We start from the raw sequence: 18,998 nt of genomic DNA, 5'->3' as shown, positions 1-18,998 counted from the left end.
GATATACTCACCCTAGAAAATATACTCACCATCGAATATGCTCACCCTAGAAAATATACCCACCATGGAATATAGTCACCCTAGAAAATATACCCACCATGTAATATACCCGCCATGGAATATACTCACCCTAGAAAATATACCCACCATCGAATATACTCACCATCGAATATACTCACCCTAGAAAATATACTCACCATCGAATATACTCACCCTAGAAAATATACCCACCATGTAATATACCCGCCATGGAATATACTCACCCTAGAAAATATACCCACCATCGAATATACTCACCATCGAATATACTCACCCTAGAAAATATACTCACCATCGAATATAACGAGGGAGAAGGGATGCCTGATGCTGGGACTGGATATCATCTTGACGTCGGAGCCGTCGAGGTTGGCGTACTGGATGTGGTCGAGCAGCGCGTCGCACCAGTAGATCTTGTCGGTCTGGTAGTCGATGGAGAGACCGTTGGGCCAGCCAAGGAGGACGTTCCTGAACACCATCACGTTGGAGCCGTCCAGATACGCGCGGCTGATGTTAGCGGGACGGTCCCATTCAGAGAAGAACACGTACCTGTTGTGAAGAAATAGCAATGATTTGTAGCTTACGAAGAAAGACGGAAATCTACGGGGTGAAATTTTTTGAAAGAATAAAGTAATTTTGTAGTTGAAAATATTAATGAAAAATAAGATCAAACTTGCCAGGGGTCGCGAAAATACACAGGATTTTAGTAATCGCAAGCATACGAAGATCAGTGTATATAGTTAAGCAAAACAGGTGAAATATGGCGGAGCAGCAAAATACTTGGAAGCTCTTACTGAATCAAAAGGTGTAACAGAATAATGCAAAGCATGAATTGGATAAGTGAACAATTAATTTGAAAAACTTCAGTATAAATTGGAATCAGAAAGTTTGATTACATAAAGCAATTTACACATAATTTTGCACATGAAATTTTATAATACTTACAGCTGCCTACAGAATTGTCTCCTGCTTTAACCCACAATCATATTCTCGGAAAAAGACTGCCTATATTTAAATTAAATATACCCTACTGAAAATTAGCATACAAGTAAAATATTTTTGTTGTGAAAGAGTTCTAACAACCGCAGTTAGAACACGTAACCCAGACAAGAACTGACCCCTTGTTAGGATGCACGACAATAGCGCGAGGTCTGTTGAGGTTCTTAAGTAACACCCTGCGCGCGTTGGGGTTCTCAACGCTGATGACGTTGAGGGTTCCTTTTCTGCTGTCGATGTAGTACAAGTTCTGCGACACCCAGTCCAGCGACAGCCCCTCCACACCTTCGTTCTGTGAGGCCAGCAGCGTCTGACGACCTGCGGGCACACACCCAGTGAAAATTTACAGTCGCGTCAGCTTCTGATTTGGATTACCAGAAGCTGGGGCGACTCTGAATTTTGTTAGGGATGCATAAGCTTCATTCGGGGCCACAAGCCAGATGTACAGAGATAATAATTTTAGAAACATAGTAAAAATGAATTCATCGAAAGAATAACAATATTTGGCTTTTCTTTCTAACCATCTCCTGAAAATAAGGTTCTTTCTTCTCTCGGAATGCTGCTACGCGTTCCTTAACTTCCTGCAAATCCTTCTTCCCCGTCGATAATCTATTTTAAAATTGCATCTCTTTCAATAAGCGAAGCTAAAGCCATTTTTAAAAATATATTCCTCAACAAAATTTGTTTCGGATCCCAGATACCAAATGTTTGGACAAATTAGGTCCAAATTAGGTTTGGACCTAATTAGTTAGGTCCAAATTAGGTTTGGACCTAATTAGCTAGGTCCAAATTAGGTTAATTAAACTAATTAGTTAGAAATTAGGTTTGGATCCACAAATTAGGTGCTCATTAGGTACAACGTACCTCCTCCCTTCCTCTTGGTGCGGTAGATGACGTCGAGGCTGACGTCCGAGTAATAAATCCATTCCTTGTTGGCATCGAAGTCGAGTCCCACGAACCTGGCGTCTTTAGACACGATGGGATTCATGGCGTGCTTGAAATTCTCAGAGACAGGGTCCAGGACCTGACCCATGATGAACTTTTGCTGGGAATACATCAGGAATTCGACGACCACTGCGGATAACATCAATTGATATGTCATTAGGTGCGATGGAGATTGGAATAATAGGATAATGGGGAATATATCTAGTCCCATTATATATATATACATAATGAATGAAGACTCAATCTTAATTCACAAGCCGTGATACAATCAATCTGCCTGACGATAGTCAACATGTGTATTTTATTGTAAGCATGAGATAAATACTTCAAGGATCTAGGAAAGAATTCGGCAAACATAATGTTCAACTGAAGAGTACGGTATTCTTTCTGTATTAAAAAAATAAACTTCCTTCATCACCCAACTATGCAGAACTCATTTATAAGTCAATGTTCAATCAGGTCCATGAACTCATGCCCAGTATTTTCTATAATAATTTAGATAACTGACGTGAGCATCGTCGCAGGTCGTCGTTGAGCTGGTAGCCGATGTCGCAGGCACAGCGGTAGCCGATGCCGTTGGACGCGTGGGTGATGATGCAGAGGTGCTCGCAGCCACCGTTGTTGTTGCCGCACGGATTAGGTACTGAAGAGATACAATGGGGTGAAGTGATTAGGTTCTGAGGATGAGATACAATGGGGTGAACTGATTCGGTACTGAGGATGATATACAATGGGGTGAACTGATTCGGTACTGAGGATGACATGCAATGGGGTGAACTGATTAGGTACTGAGGAGATACAATGTGGTGAACTGATTAGGTACAGAGGAGATCCAAGGGGGTGAAGTGATTCGGTACTGAGGAGGAGATACAATGGGGTGAACTGATTCGGTACTGAGGAGATACAATGTGGTGAACTGATTAGGTACTGAGAATGACATACAATGGAGCGAACTGATTCGGTACTGAGGATGAGATACAATGGGGTGAACAAGAGATATTATACGGCATGCACGAGTGCAAGGGAAATGATAGTTGCGTATCCTACAGGAATGGCAGTCCAATAGAATCAGCAATGATGCCAGAGAGTGACTGATAAATTGTTGCTGAACGTAAAAATATGCGCAGAGAAAATAGGGTACACGAACAATCTATATTATTCTCGGCGACAATTGTGTGCAATGAAATACACCATAAATAATACAAAAGAAATAATTGGATTGAATCATTAATCTACTGCAGAAGACCTAACCAAATACTGCAGATTATCCTCTGTACACGTGCTACAAACACAACCTCACGGACCAGTTTCGTGAGACCACCACGAGTGGCCCATAACAAAAACAAATCATAAATTCACCAAAATTACGAAAACTTTACGAATAAAGAAAGCTTTGCAAGAACACACCTTTTGGCTGCATGAGCTCGTGCACAGCGCGGATGGCCTTAGGACTCTTGGTGCCGCTGGTGTTGTTGTAGACGCTGGACATGGAGTCTGTGCCGTTGAACTTGTCGATGCGGATGACGCCTTGCCGGGTGCTGTCCGTCCAGTAGACCTGGCGCTCGAACACCGTCAGGCGGTTGGGGGCCGGCACGTTCGTAGAGCCTGCGCACCCACAGACGAGTAGGGATACGTCAATGCAAATTATTTAGTATTTCAGTATTTAGAAAATTTTAGTAAAACAGACTGAATTCAGTTACTTTATTGTAAACAAATTTCAACGGCACGAGATAAAAACTAACTAGTCGAGATCCAATGTGCGTGATTCAGACCAAATCAAACCAATTTTCCAAATTGTTTACAAACTCTGCTGTTGAATTTGAGAAATGTTTTCCCCATTCACGATAAAATCATCGAGGTGACAGTGAATGACACATTTGAAGTTTATTAATCACACCAGCAAGAGCAGCCTATCTGCAACACATTACAATAAATGTCTTGCTGAGTCTTCAACATTCGTCACCGTACATATTAACTGCTTCAATCGTCAGTGCGGGAGGTGGGCTTATTGACGAGGCAGCATCCAAAAGAACCTCAAAATTCCGACTTTACGCCAAAAAACAACAGAGTTAATCAGAATTTAAACAACAGAGTTGATGAGAATTTAAACAACAAAGTTGATGAGAATTTAAACAACAGAGTTTATGAGAATTTAAACAACAGAGTTGATGAGAATCTAAACAACAGAGTTGATGAGAACTTAAACAACAGAGTTAATTGCAACAATACTACTGATAAAATGTACTACTACTGATAGAAGCAACAATACTACTGATAAAATGTACTATTACTGATAGAAGCTATATAAACAGTTGTTAAGAAGGTTCTAAAGGTCATATCAAACACCTAGGAAGAATACCGTAATTATGATTTATGTTTATTAATGCACCCTCGAATCACAAATGGTAGCACAAATTTGTCATAAATCAGCAAAATTTTGGGCGCTTCAATTCAAAAACTCAGGCGCTCACGACTAAAATAATTGCATAATTAATTAATATCAATTAAAATTAATATAATAGACCCCTGACCCTCTGGTGGGGTCCAGCCCGATGTCCTGCGGCTCAGTGATGTTGTTGGAGAGCACGATGGTGTGGTAGCTTTTGTTCAGGTCAAAAATATCAACTTTCTGCCCCAGGATATCGACGACGTAAAGCTTCTCTCCCACCCAGTCGAGGGCGATGGCTCCAGGCGTCAGGGACCCTGGCATGCTGATGGTGGTGTCGCCGGAGCTCGAGGAGCTGTTACGGGACATCTTCACCGAGTGCACCTGCTCGATATACACGTGGAGATCAGGAAAAATGATGAAATTTCGGTGATTCAATATCTTTGGCCATTATTGCAAAAAATGAGAAGATCAGGACTGTGACGTTTAAATACATATATATATATATATATATATATTCTTTCAAGCAGGTTTCATTGAAGACCAGAGAATTTGTTTTATGTTTTTATAATTATTATGGTCTTCAATGAAACCTGCTTGAAAGAAGAAATTCTGCCAGCCTATACTAATATATATATATATATATATATATATATATTAAATCTTGTGACAGTGACATCTTCACCGAGTGCACCTGCTCGATATACACGCGGAGATCAGGAAAAATGATGAAATTTCGGTGATTCAATATCTTTGGCCATTATTCCAAAAAATGAGAAGATCAGGACTGTGACGTTTAAATATTATTAAAATATTAAATGAGAAGATCAGAACTGTGACGTTATATTAAATCTTGTGACAGTGACATCTTCACCGAGTGCACCTGCTCGATACATAAGGAGAAATAGCAGGAGCGCGGACATAAGGAGATATGCTGAAATTTCTGTGATTACATTGCTCTTGCCATTATTACAAAAATGAGAAGATCAGGACTGTGACATTTAAATATATATTAAATCTTGTGGCAGTAAACGTTGCTGTATTGTGCATCGACAAATTTTCATTCATATTAATGACTTATATTTTTGATGTCATTTTCAGTTTCCCTTTAATAATTATTTATATGGTATCGATCTCGTCATCGGTTATGCTAAGACTAGAACCACTGTCTATTTAAACTTACTTGAAAATAACGAGTCTATAAAAAAACATTATAATGTAAATTCCAAACAACAGAAAAATAACAGAATCACATTTCCTATACCGTTTTACCATCAGTGAAATCAAAAGACTATATATGGCTCTCATATATATTGATGGTACCTAAATACCATAATAGTACTCATGGTGATGGTACTCAACTCATAAATATATCTCAAGATAGCTTGCATATTGCAGACCGACCTTCCGGGTCTCGGTGTCGGACCAGTACAGCGTGTCTTTACGGTAGTGGAAGTCCAGCCCCCAGGCTGAGGTGGTGTTCATCACAACCTCTGCTCTGCCGTTACTTTCATCTACGATCTGTGCGGTAAGTAAAAGCTTATACATGTAGCTTAATTCTACTTTAAAATTTATTATATGTTTATTAAAATATCATTGCATTAAGTTAAGATAATTTTTTGATATGAGCGGTAAATAAATGCTTATAGCTTACTTATACTTTACAAATTTATTATATGTTAATTGAAATATCATTGCATTATTTCAAGATAATTTTTTAGACATTTGAAGAGAAAACCTTCTTTGATTATAACGAAACTTTAGGCACAAAAAACAGTCCAGTAAAGTTTGAATAGCACTGTGAAGTTATAAATTTTAGAGCTTAAGCAACGTGAACTTTCTTTACACTCTTAAAACAAAATTGAGTGACAATAAGTTGAATAATTCAGATTTAATCCAGCCAGCTATCTAGACAGTTGTGTGATAGATTTGTTACTATAGCTACCACCTACACGGCAACATACCTTGTATATTCTATCGTGGTAAGTGAAGTAGATCCTCATAGGCTTGGTGAAGCGGTTTGCTCGACACGTGTTGCTTTTGTCGTCTCTTTCAAAGCCCACGACGCAGACGCACTTGTAGGAGCCGTTCGTGTTGAAACAAACCTGGTCACAAAAGCCCCACTCTTGGCACTCGTCCTTGTCTGCGGCCATAAGAACAAATGTTTAAAAAATATAACTCAGTAGTACTCACTGCAGTGAGTGACAGAGAGCGCATTTTCTCGTCGACGAAAACTTGAGGTCACGGACAGACGGACGGACGGACATACAGACAGACAGACGGACATGGCGAGCACAATAATGCATTTTTTCCATAAATGAGAAAATGCGCTAAAAATGCGTCAGGCAAAAAATATGAGTGTAAAAATGACAAACATTTAAAAAATCGCAATTAATTAAAAACAAAAGGAAAAAATACACAGTAACTGGAATTCCTGAATTAAATAATTGCAAGAGGCAACATAAAATGAGCGTATTATTTAAAAAACTGCTTTCTCAAATCACAATTAATAAAAGAAATAAATCCAGTTCAGTTCAGTTCGGTGGACATTATTGCTGGCGCTTCAGGTGGAGCTATCGGCACTGAATGTTGTGCGTCGCGAATTAAGGATCAGAAAGTATCACATGTATTATATGTTGAACAGATCATACGCTGAGGAATATATCTATCGCTTTCAGGTACTCTATGATGCGGTCTACGTTATGCGCTCCATGCTCTGGTGGGGCCAGGAAATTTTTTAGGTGAGCGTCGGGGTCAACTCGGGGTAAGTGAGGAAAAAATTGTCGTGGGGCACCTCCAAAAAATGGGCATCAGAAAGAAGGTGGATCTCTGTCTGTGGCATTTGGCAGTCCATGCAATAAGTAGCAGGCGTGCGTTCCATAGGAAAAAATAAGACAAGAACGCAGAGTAACTGAAATTTTGAAGTATCGTGATCCATAAGGTTTCGTGATATAGCTTCATTATATAGAAAAATGGAATATATAGATGCGTGGAAATGGAAAATACGTAGTTTTGTGTTGGGTAATAAATAATAATTTCGGGATTCGGTGCTGAGAAAAAAAATGTTCTCACTTCGCCTGTCGATTGAGAAATTGTAATCAGCTTATATTATGAATAAATAAAGACCGAGAACCAAATTTATCGAAAAATTATGTGACTTTGTATTCTTCAAATGACTTCAGTGTTATCTGTCCAAGTGATAGAATAACGATCATACGACACGATTAGTGAAAAACTGGCCAAGGGTAGTTGTAGTCACGCAAATAAATTTTAAAAAATCGCCTTTGGCAAGCCACCGCAGCTCAGATCAAAGCAAAAAATTATATAAGATCACAAAAGAAAGGCCTCTAAGGTTACCAACAAAGATTTGGTCTTTAATTCATTACGAACTAAATTATTAGCTCACCAACACAGGTCCTGGAGTCGTTGGCGACCTGCTTGCCACTGCCACAGTAGCACTCGCCGCCCACCATCGACGAGCGGCACGCGTATTCGCAGCTCAGACTGGGGCACAGCTCCGCGGCTGTGCCACAACAACACGCATTAGGCAATATTATTCAGTACGTGCGCTCCCGTTGTAATATATGGGTGAAAAAGTGAGAGTTGCTTTAAAAATATATATTAGATAAGTGTTTAAGCTTCAAAATAAATGAGAAAAGATGAGAGTTCGTTGTGCAGCTGCGCCACAACAACACGCATTAGGTAACTTTATTTAGTAGTACGTGCGCTATCATTGTAAAATATAGAAGAAAGAGTGAGAGTTGCTTTAAAAATAAATATTAATCTAGTGTTCAAACTTCAAAATACATGAGAGAAGGTGAGACTTCGTTGAGCAGCTGCGCCACAACAACACGCATTAGGCAACTTTATTCAGTACGTGCGTTCCAGTTGTAATATATGGTGAAAAAGTGAGAGTTGCTTTAAAAAAAATATTAATCAAGTGCTTAAGCTTCAAAATACATGAGAAAAGATTAGAGTTCGTTGAGCAGCTGCGCCACAACAACAAACATTAGGCAACTTTATTTTGTACGTGCGTTCCCGTTGTAATATATGGGTGAAAGAGTGAGAGTTGCTTTAAAAATATATATTAGATAAGTGTTCAAGCTTCAAAATACATGAGAAAAGGTGAGAGTTCGTTGAACGATCCATATTAGATACATTTTTCCTGCAAATACGCGAGATAGGGCGTGAGTTACTTAAAAAATCTACATTAGATACATTTTAAAGTTTCCAAGAAGAGTTGAGAATAAAAGAGCTCTCTGAGAAATCTCTTTCTAGAACGTTCTTCAGTTGCATGTTCGCTTTAGTAGCAGTTGGCAGGAAGCAAGCTCAGCATCCGTGCGCAGTACTGGCTTTACTGACAACCGATCCAAAAGGAAAAGACTCAATGCGAGCAGAAAAAATTGGGGATTGGGGAGCAAGATAAATATTGCACGGTAATTGGTCCGACACGAAAAAAATTGGGGAGCAAGATAAATAAACGGTAATTGGTCCGACATAGCAGTGATAGCACATTCACTCACAGCAAGCTGTCCGTTCATCAGAACCATCCTCGCAGTCCCGATTGTTGTCGCAGAGCTTCTCCTTGTCTATACACTTGTGTTCCTCGACACACAGGAACTTAGAGTCCGGACACAGGATGGCTTTACAGTGGAGCTCGTCGGAGCCATCGGGACAGTCGTTGTGACCATCGCAGCGCCAGCGACGCGGGATGCACAGCGAGTTAGCGCACCGGAACTGATCTTCGTGACACGCCGGGAACTCTGAGTGTTGGGTACAGGGCTTATACTTTCAAAAAAAGTTAAGAGATCGTAAGTTCATCAGCCAATCATTGACGGCCTTTCAAGCAAAATCCACCAATCATGGATAAGAAAATAGAGCGTAAGTACTTACGTTCACTTAGCGAGTTTTGAAAGTATGGCCCCAGGTCATTATAGTATGTGGAATGTATGTTGGAATTTGTAGGGACATGAAAGTGAGAGAGAAGCATGTGCTAATTTATTGGTCAATGAGAGTATTAGAGAAGAATGGGGTATTTATATGTTCATGAGATATGACAGAAGTGTGTTCTTATAATTAGCTTAATAAAAGTATGACGGATGAATGTTTCAGTTTATATTTTCATGAAAGAATATAGAAGCCTGCTTTAATTTTTAGGCTGATGAAAGCATTTGGTATTGAAGTATTTCATCAGTAGAGGACGAAAGCTATAAAAAGTGATTTTTTAGCACAGCTGCACCTAATAATTGAACTTTCGGCAATGATGAAATGATACGAAGACCTTCCCGAAGTTAATAAAATAACATATGATTTTCCCCAAAACATCACTCGCAGATAAGATATTCTCCCCAAAACATCACTCGCGATATGATATTTCCCCAAAACATCTCTCGCAGATAAGATATTTCCTCAAAACATCACTCGCAGATAAGATATTTCCCCAAAACATCACTCGCGATAAGTTATTTCCCCAAAACATCACTCGCAGATAAGATATTTCCCCAAAACATGACTCGCAATCAATACGGCGCAGCAGCGCACGCTGACACTCACGGCAATTCTTCTCGTCGCTGTTGTCCTCGCAGTCCTTACGGTAGTCGCACTTCTGGCTTTTCTTGATGCATTTCTCCCGGCAGCGAAACTTATCGTGGGCACAGGCAGTTTTATTACAGCCCAGCTCGTCGCTCTCATCGCGACAATCGAAGTATCCGTCGCATTTCTTGTTCGGCGGAATGCATAGGCCAGTGTCGGCACATTTGTGGTCGTCCGGTAAGCATTTGCGGTACGCTGCGGCAACACAAAGCAAGACAGCCCGTCAATCAGGAGTAAGCAATAGGGGCTTATACTAAAGCCTACATGTGCTACATGATATCAAGGTAATGGGGGAGACGTATCACTGCGACGGCAGCCACGAATAGAACGGGAGGGCAATCTTATAGAGGCGAGCCCAAAAGAATGTCGCAGCAAATTGAGGAAATCCGTCGTAAGATGCTAATAAAACTGCAGCAAATATTAAGCTCGGAAGTCGCCATCATCACATAAAATTTTCAACGGATATAACGAACAATTGACCAGCAATCAATATGGATTCAAATTCATAATATAACCATTGTGAAATAAAATCTATATCAATACTTAAATACGCGTATTAAACTAATAGTGTTTACAACAATGAAAAACCTGGGAATAAATAATAAAAAAAAATAGTATCACTGTATCTAGTAAAAGTGTACCTCATTTAACAAATTATTGATTACATGTTAGGCGACACTATGTCAATCAGAACGTGAAGTGTAGGTGGTTGGGGACATGCCAGGTGAATTTATGCCCATCTAAAGGTGAACTTCAACTTGTTGGGGACATATTAGGTTACGTTATGCCCACTTAAATGTGAGATGTAAGTGATTTGGGTCATATTAGATGAATTTATACCCATCTAAATGTGAAGTTCAACTTGTTGGGGATAAATTAGGTTACGTTATGCCTAATTGGATGTGAAGTGTAAGTGGACTACCATTCATATGGTATGAGAGGGAGGCAGCAACTCACAGCATCCCTGTTCGTCGGACTTATCCTTGCAGTCGTCGACTTTATCACAGCGATGGTACTGAGGTATGCAGAATGACTCATTCCATACGTATTTCTCGCACGTAAACTGCTCGGCTTCACACTCCGGAGGCGCTGTAAAATCACGCTATTAATTTACCTGGTAAACATTTATTGCCACGAAATTAGAAGTCAGAGCAAAAATTAGGATTTAGCCCCACGTTATCGATGGATGATTAGAAAGAAATTTGGCTACTGAGAGTCAAAATGACGGTCAAGTTCTCCTACGTTAAACTTAATGTTTTGGACACGTTACTACTGCATAAATATTGGATATTTAATAAGTCCAACATGGTGATTTGGAAATTTGAGTTTTACACCAAGAAAATAGAACTAGAATTATTTCGATTAAAACTTGAGTAACATTTGGATTCATCAAAGTGATTGATTTTTCAGACTCATCCAAAAGATAACTAGCGTTAAAGCAGCACTGGTTCATCGTGAAAATAATATTTTATTAAAGTAGAGCCGCCGTATCTGAGTGAAGCTGATTGGACAAATTAAAGTTCTTCCCAAAACTTTTCTTATCAAAGTATATTAGAATATTTTGCACGATAAAAAATTGCCTAATAAACATATTCACTTTATACAAAATAAAAGAAGTTGGATTAGCATAAAACTACAACGTACGTTACTAAAAGTAGATGAATCGATAAAAAGTAACAAAAAATTGCAATTTAACCCATTTAAAATAATAAGTGAAACACATTCAACTTTTTAGAAGTATCAAAATCATTTAAACTATAAATAATGCGCAAAACTTCGAAAATGAAAATATTTTTCTAAATTCTACAATTGCATGTAAGTATAATTCCACTGAATAATTAGAAAATCCAAAAGAACCACGACGCGTCCCCAAGCAGGGTCATGATTGAGAACGTAAGTAGCGTGACTGACGGCACTGCTGCTGCTCGTCCTCTGCGTTCTCGCAGTCCTTCTGGTAGTCGCAGACCCAGCGGCGGGGGATACAGTGGCCTGAGTCGCACGTGAACTCGCTCGATGAACAGGTCCGACCTGCCACTGCACAGAAAAAAACAACAGGTTAATAATAATAACTCAAATTGGATAATTCGTACGACGAGCAGGTCCGACCTGCCACTGCACAAAAACAGGTTAATATTAATAACTCAAATTGGATAATTCGTACGACGAGCAGGTCCGACCTGCCACTGCACAGAAAAAAAAACAACAGGTTAATAATAATAACTCGAATGGATAACTCGCACGACGAGCAGGTTCGACATTGTGCAGTGCACCTAACAGGTTAATAATAATAATAATAATAATAATAGCTCAAATTGGATAATTCGCACAACCAGTAGGTCTAACCTGCCACTGCACAAAAAAAGGTTAATAATAATAATTCAAATTCTATAATTCGTACGACGAGCAGGTTCGATATTGTGCAGTGTACAAAAACAGGTTAATGATAAGAACTAAAACTGGATAACTCGCACGACGAGCAGGTCCTACCTGCCACTGCACAAAAACAGGTCATAACTTGTACTTTAAACCAACGAGAAAAGTTTAATTTATCAAGTGCTTATTGCTTATACGTCTTACAGGAGCGCAAAGACCAGGGTTTCTCACCAGAGTGTTACTCATGCCAGCAACACTAGTATTCATTGGCATTTATCCGTATTTATTCATGCTCGCAACTTTTATTGTATTTTAAAGTTTTTCTATAACGAGTCAGCGCTACGGTAACAGATATCAATAATATAAAATAAATTGCAACTAATAATCAAATTTCAAAACGAATAATTTAAGGCATATTTTTCCATTGGTAATTTCATTGCTTGATATTCTCTATTGCTTCGTACGCTCAAGATAAATGTCAAAGTAAGTTGTACAATCAGCAAAAAATATTTGTTAACTTAAAAGTATAGAATAATCTTGCACGTAAATTCTACGCGCAAAAAATGCGAATAAGACATATCAGCTTCTCTCATGAAGATATATTCTACATGTGCGCGTGAGTGCAAGCCTGAATGCAAGAGTAAATATGCGTTTAAAATTATTTTTTAGAGACAACACTTCTAAATAATCCAGTGTCTCCGATGTTACACATGTACAATGAATTTCTAATTTTATTTCGATATATTAAAAAAATAATTTTCATAATTACAAAAATTAAATGTTCAAAGTTAATTATTCTGCCAATTGATTCATGCATTGTTTCCGACTTTACGCAAATGTGTAAAATTTCAGATCGATTGGACAGGTTGATTTGTAGCAGACAAACCACAAGAACTGAAGTTAAAGAGAAGTATTGTAAAACTAGAGGAGCATTTTATTTTCACATAAAAATATAAAATAACTATTAGGTTTCATAAAAGGATGACCATCATCAGAAAAGTTTTAAAATAATAATTTCACAACAAAGACTGGAAAAATAAGCGTCTAAAGTAAAAAAAATTAGGAGAGAGTTTGAAAGTTTCAATCAGCCCGCGTTTAGCAGCGTGACGATGCGATCACAATCAACGAAGGCGAGTCTATATATATGGGCACAGACAAGCCACAATATTATGCTTCAGGGTTTCGTTCAAATTTAATACATTAACGACAATATTAAAGCGAGGCGACCGAAATGTCCGATATGACACTGTCAGCCGGTCGGTATATATTGACCTGTGTAGCCGGGCGAACAGTTGTGCAACGACTGCACTTCAATGTAAAAAATAATGATGAGGAGGAAGGATTTGAGGTGAGTTGAATAATGGCGATGGATAAAAATTTTTTTCGTCTTGCTTGTATACGTTTATAGTTTGAGAAGGCAGAACAAAAACAATTTTCGAGGACGCGTAATGATCGCTTATCGACAAGGAGAGTTGTGGTGTATACAACAATATGATGTTACATGAGAACAAAACACTTGCACCTATACTGAGATGAAGAATAATCTAAATGTCACAACAGTTTTCACCCATTTAAATTCAGAGCCGGCGCGTGTAAAAACGATCACCAATATTGAGCTCTGATGAAGTTAGTGAAAACTTTCTTTCATCAATTTGCAAATAAGATAGCGAGTTTCCATAAGCCGAAAAGACCAAATAGCTAATTACGCATTCTTTTTAAAAAAATTGGATCTGAAACACATCTCAATTACGCGCCGTCGCGACACCAAAAATAGCTATAACCGCTGCAACTCAAACGCGCTTTCAAACACGTCTGCCTCGCACGTCACGCTCCGACACTCGTGCATCTTAGGTACGTGACGCCGTCCATCACACGTCGCACTCTGTTACGTGATAGCACAGCACGCGAGTTCCCTGGCTTCTTTAGCCAGCGTTGCTGTAAACCAACGTCTTGACGATGGGTCATTGCTGTACTACTTAACTTCATCGTGTATCATAAGTGATACAAGCCAAAGTTTTTTGTCTGCAAGGTAATCAGGCTACTTAATTGCCTGTAGGACTCCTTGTATCAAGTACGATTACACGAGTCAAACGAGAATAAAACGTGTTAACAAAACGGTAAACATGAACGCCAGTGAGCGACTAGGCGTGGTCTCTACAAGGAGGGCACTTATAGGGGTTAAAATTTAAAAATAATATACGTGGATTTTCTTCCGTCAAATAAATCGTAGAAGCACAGAAAGAAGGTTGATTGCGCACTGCAGTCTACGAAGATTCAGCAAAAAATATAAACTCATCACTACTCATGTCATGTCACTCATCGGTCACTCCTGCTTTAAAAGCGTCTCTTAAGCTTCTCTTTAGCAACGAACAACTTTCTTGAACTTTTATTAAATACCATTGAGCTTCGGCTCACTTCCTTTTACGCTTGGTATTGAAATTAAAAATTATTTAAAAATTTATTTTAAATTTAATAAATTTAATTTAATTAAAGTGATTTAAATTATTTCATGAATTATACGAGAGAACGAGAGCACATTATACTGACCAGCTATCAAGTAGATTGCGGTCTCAGATCAGGTATTTTTTCATTCGGCTGTGCAAACATGCATTCGAGTCCACGCTAGCCCAGTAATTGTCTTCGCTCGGTTGGCAGAATTACAGGAGCTAATACTGCACACTTATTGCATTATGTGGATGTTTAGAGTGGGGTTAGTCACGTGCATGGGGAAGTTTAGAGTGGGGTAGTCACGTGTATGGGGAAGTTTAGAGTGGGGGTAGTCACGTGCATGGGGATGTTTAGAGTGGGGGTAGCCACGTGCATGGGGATGTTCAGAGTGGGGGTAGCCACGTGGATGGGGATGTTCAGAGTGATGTAGTCACGTGCATGGGGATGTTCAGAGTGATGGTAGTCACGTGCATGGGGATGTTCAGAGTGGGGGTAGTCACGTGCATGGGGATGTTCAGAGTGATGTAGTCACGTGCATGGGGATGTTCAGAGTGATGTAGTCACGTGCATGGGGATGTTCAGAGTGATGTAGTCACGTGGAGACCAAAAGCCCCTCCAATTACCCCCTCCATCTGCCGTCCCGCTGGAGCGCGGCTGCTAGAGCACCACCGCATGTACATTCGAGGCTCCGCCCTTCCGCTAGTCTGATTCTTCTCTAGCGCCATAATCCCATTGCAGTATTTTTGGTTTTATATTGACGACAAATGCGGTTTGTTGAGAAAATTGAGATTACAGCAAAAAATGAAAAGATGCTCCAGCTAGTATCACGATATTTCCCTCAGACGATGTGATGTGATTTAATTCCGTGGTCACGTTATTTTTAAAGGGAGAAAACGCTCTTTGAATTTGTGTTTTCCGTCTCAGTCCTTTAAACTTCAGAATATGACATAATAATGAATATAATGTAAATAAATCGTTAAAATAATTATCTCGAATATTCAAAATCATATAAATTAAAAGTAGTTTGGATTCAGCTTATTTGAACGTCAGATGAAATGCTAACAAAATTGAAAACGTCCACGGCTTCGATGCGACAATAAAGTTTCATTTTGTGGTATACAGTAATTCCACCGCTGCAACCTAAGTTTTCTTAAAGCCCCTCAAGTCATTTTACCTATACTGAAAAAAAAAATTATTTTGATCATCAATTCGAATATGTTTCCCACTTACCACTCATAAGTAAACCAGCCGTAAAATGCGGCCGTTTTGTGAAAATTATTAATTGAAACATAATTATGATAAATTTTGATAACAAGACAGATAATCAACTTATTACAATTCCTTTTTAAATAAAATAACGATCATCGAACGCTATGAGTTTCTTTTGAAATATCGATCGTGATGTGTATGCCTGTTTGGCAGCCGTGCAAAACTTGCAGAGCTAAATAAAAAAATGTCACAAAAATCTCATTTGCAGATGAGGATATCGATTCAAAAGAGATATTCAAGGTTACTAAAATATTCTAACGGATGGATATAGCGCGAGATATTCGCGCTCGTGCAAGTAAAGTCTCCAGGCAGTGTACGCTGAGCAGAAGCAAAGTACAATGCATATAGCAAAATCCTGGTGCTAGGTCTTATAGCGGTATCGTAACATGGATGTTTAATGCAGCAACCTTGTAAAAATGACGGACCATGGCTGTCGAACACATTCAGCACAGTAAATGTGCGGCATTATCGTCAAAATTACATTTTTTATTGAAAAATTTTTTTTTCACTACCGTAAAGGAAATATAGTTTTCTAATTTCCAGTATTAAAAATCATACAAATATTTCGGAGAATTGAAGAACTATCAAGAAATATTCGACTAGACTAGGGTAGCGAGTCTCGTTTAGATGCACGTATACACACCACGAACAATTTGTTATACACAAAGCGAATGATAGCATAGCAACGTCGGCCGCAGGAGTGTGCTCGCTGCTGACTCTGAGGGACCAATTAACTGGGCAGCAAGACCATCTTCAAAACACAATCAATTTCCTCTTCAAAAACGTGATTTATTTAAAAATTATAAGGAATAAATTTATAAAGAATGAATACCGCAATTCTTGAAATAGTAAAGAAAAACAAATTTAAAAGGAATGAATCTCCTAAGTCAATGAATATTTTTTTTCGAAACAAAGAATCAGGTAACATCCTTCCAGCAATGTGAGTAGCAGCAACTTCTCGCTGAAAATGACAAGGCTTTACAATTTCTCTACTCGACATCCGGGTGTAGCTACGCTCATGGGTATTTCTTGTTTCAATATCTTTCGAGCAAGCAGGCATGAAATACCAAAGGCTTTAGCTCCTACTAAATGAACTTCCTAAGCCTTGTTTAGACTGGAGTATGACGCTTATTGTGCAACTGCATAAAAATGACCAGCCAGCGATTGCGATCAACCGGAGAAGAGACGGCGACGTTGACAACGAAGATGATGTTTGCAAAAATTTTACAATATCAAGGTGAACTTGAATGAAGTTTATCTTATCGGCGTTGGCTTTGTTAGCAGTTTCACAGGCTTCTTTGGCGTCGTCAGAGAGCTCTAAAGTCGAGCAAAAAACGGCCATCATTTTTAGCAGCGAAGATAGGCAGTTCCACTTTATAATGATATCAAGTCAATTCACACTTGAGTATGATTATCTCCGAACAGCTCAGTTTAATGAATTCAGCACTTGTAAAAGCCAGGCACTTTAATGGATCTTCTTGATATTTGCGTTCCGTCACTTACATCTGCATGGGGAACACACGCTCAAGATACAATTGCGAACATCATATTCAAGTAACGTTCATTTTAAAAGCATTACCATTATTCATTTCGGATTCCTCCCAGGTTTCCAGAATATAAATAATAGAATAAATTTCATAATCTGGAAGGGTGTCAAATGAATCAAGTTTGAAAAAAATACAGAGTTGTCGATACATTGTTTTACACCTCGCTGATAAATCCCGATGAGATTTGGCACCGCAAAAATTTTGCAACGTGAACACTGAACATATGACACATTTATCATGTGTTCTAAATAAATGTAGGAAGCAGGTTTTCCACACACACGAACCTACCGGTGTGCGGGAACAGAAGGCAAGTGGACGAATATAAAATACAGTTCCAGGCACTAACACACAGAGACAAACATACACACGAGTACACATCCTTGTACGCATAAACATGTGATCGGTCCCTGTATGAATTCTGCAAGCAAGCGCGGGTATACACTGTACACAAGCCGTGTACACTGTACAGAAACCTATACAAGCTGCAGAACCGCACGTACACAAGCAGCAGAAGAGCACGTACACAAGCAGCGGTTTATACAGGCGGCAACGCACGCACACACAAACGAGTCCTGCTAAGAAGCGTGTCCTTCGCGCGTCCTTAGGATCCAGCGACGCACGCACCAGCAACAGCCAGCAGCCTGCCCCAGGATGTAGCTGGCACCGGCCATCAGTCAGCAGCCTGCAGCCTACTGCAGGCACAGGCAGCCAACCACCAGCCTGCTGCAGGAAGAGGCAGCCAACCACCAGCCTGCCTCAGCCTACTGCAGGAAGAGGCAGCCAACCACCAGCCTGCTACAGCCTGCTGCAGGAAGAGGCAGCCAACCACCAGCCTGCTACAGCCTGCTGCAGGAAGAGGCAGCCAACCACCAGCCTGCTACAGCCTACTGCAGGCACAGGCAGCCAACCACCAGCCTGCCACAGCCTACTGCAGGCACAGCAGCCAACCACCAGCCTGCTACAGCCTACTGCAGGCACAGGCAGCCAGCCAGCCAGCAGCCTGCTTCAGGATGTAGGTGACACCGGCCATCAGTCAGCAGCCTGCTGCAGCCTACTACAGGCAGCGGCTACTAGCCAGTAACCTGCTGCAGGCTACTGGCTAGTAGCCTGCCTCAGCCTACTACTGGCACCGGTTACTAGATAGTAGCCTGCCCCAGCCTACTACTGGCACCGGCTACTAGCCACCAGCCAGCCACCAGCCTACTACTGGCACCGGCAACTAGCCAGTAGCCTGCTCCAGCCTACAACAGTTCTGCTCCAGCCTACAACAGGTCTGAGGCGTATATGCTTCACTCTGTAGCAATGGTTCCCAAAATCGGAGCAAATCTTGCCTTGTTAATTATCGCCGCTGCGTTAAATTAGTCACCAAAGCTTCTAAGCTTCTTCTACAGTTTTGGCTTGGAATG

The 18,998-nt window shown here is 39.9% G+C and overlaps 1 protein-coding gene across 1 annotated transcript in view; it reads right to left on the bottom strand.

The window, feature by feature from the left end:
- The window catches only part of LOC108682640 (low-density lipoprotein receptor-related protein 2), a 43,928-nt gene extending 31,354 nt beyond the window's left edge, over positions 1-12,574 (bottom strand). The window contains exons 1-15 of the mRNA XM_047882518.1: positions 12,526-12,574; positions 11,867-11,989; positions 10,913-11,044; positions 9,917-10,150; positions 8,887-9,126; positions 7,770-7,886; positions 6,328-6,506; positions 5,768-5,884; positions 4,509-4,747; positions 3,941-4,023; positions 3,385-3,582; positions 2,486-2,620; positions 1,897-2,106; positions 1,155-1,350; positions 332-585 (exon numbers count right to left, since the gene is read on the bottom strand). Of these exons, the coding sequence (XP_047738474.1) occupies positions 332-585; positions 1,155-1,350; positions 1,897-2,106; positions 2,486-2,620; positions 3,385-3,582; positions 3,941-4,023; positions 4,509-4,747; positions 5,768-5,884; positions 6,328-6,506; positions 7,770-7,886; positions 8,887-9,126; positions 9,917-10,150; positions 10,913-11,044; positions 11,867-11,989; positions 12,526-12,574 (2,506 nt within the window). The remainder of the gene's footprint in view (positions 1-331; positions 586-1,154; positions 1,351-1,896; positions 2,107-2,485; positions 2,621-3,384; positions 3,583-3,940; positions 4,024-4,508; positions 4,748-5,767; positions 5,885-6,327; positions 6,507-7,769; positions 7,887-8,886; positions 9,127-9,916; positions 10,151-10,912; positions 11,045-11,866; positions 11,990-12,525) is intronic.
- Positions 12,575-18,998: the final 6,424 nt, after the last annotated feature.

The sequence above is a fragment of the Hyalella azteca genome, unplaced genomic scaffold (genome assembly GCF_000764305.2).
Source record: "Hyalella azteca isolate HAZT.00-mixed unplaced genomic scaffold, Hazt_2.0.2 contig10644, whole genome shotgun sequence".
Taxonomy (NCBI): Eukaryota; Metazoa; Arthropoda; class Malacostraca; order Amphipoda; family Hyalellidae; genus Hyalella; species Hyalella azteca.
This window is presented reverse-complemented; position numbering and strand designations above follow the sequence as displayed.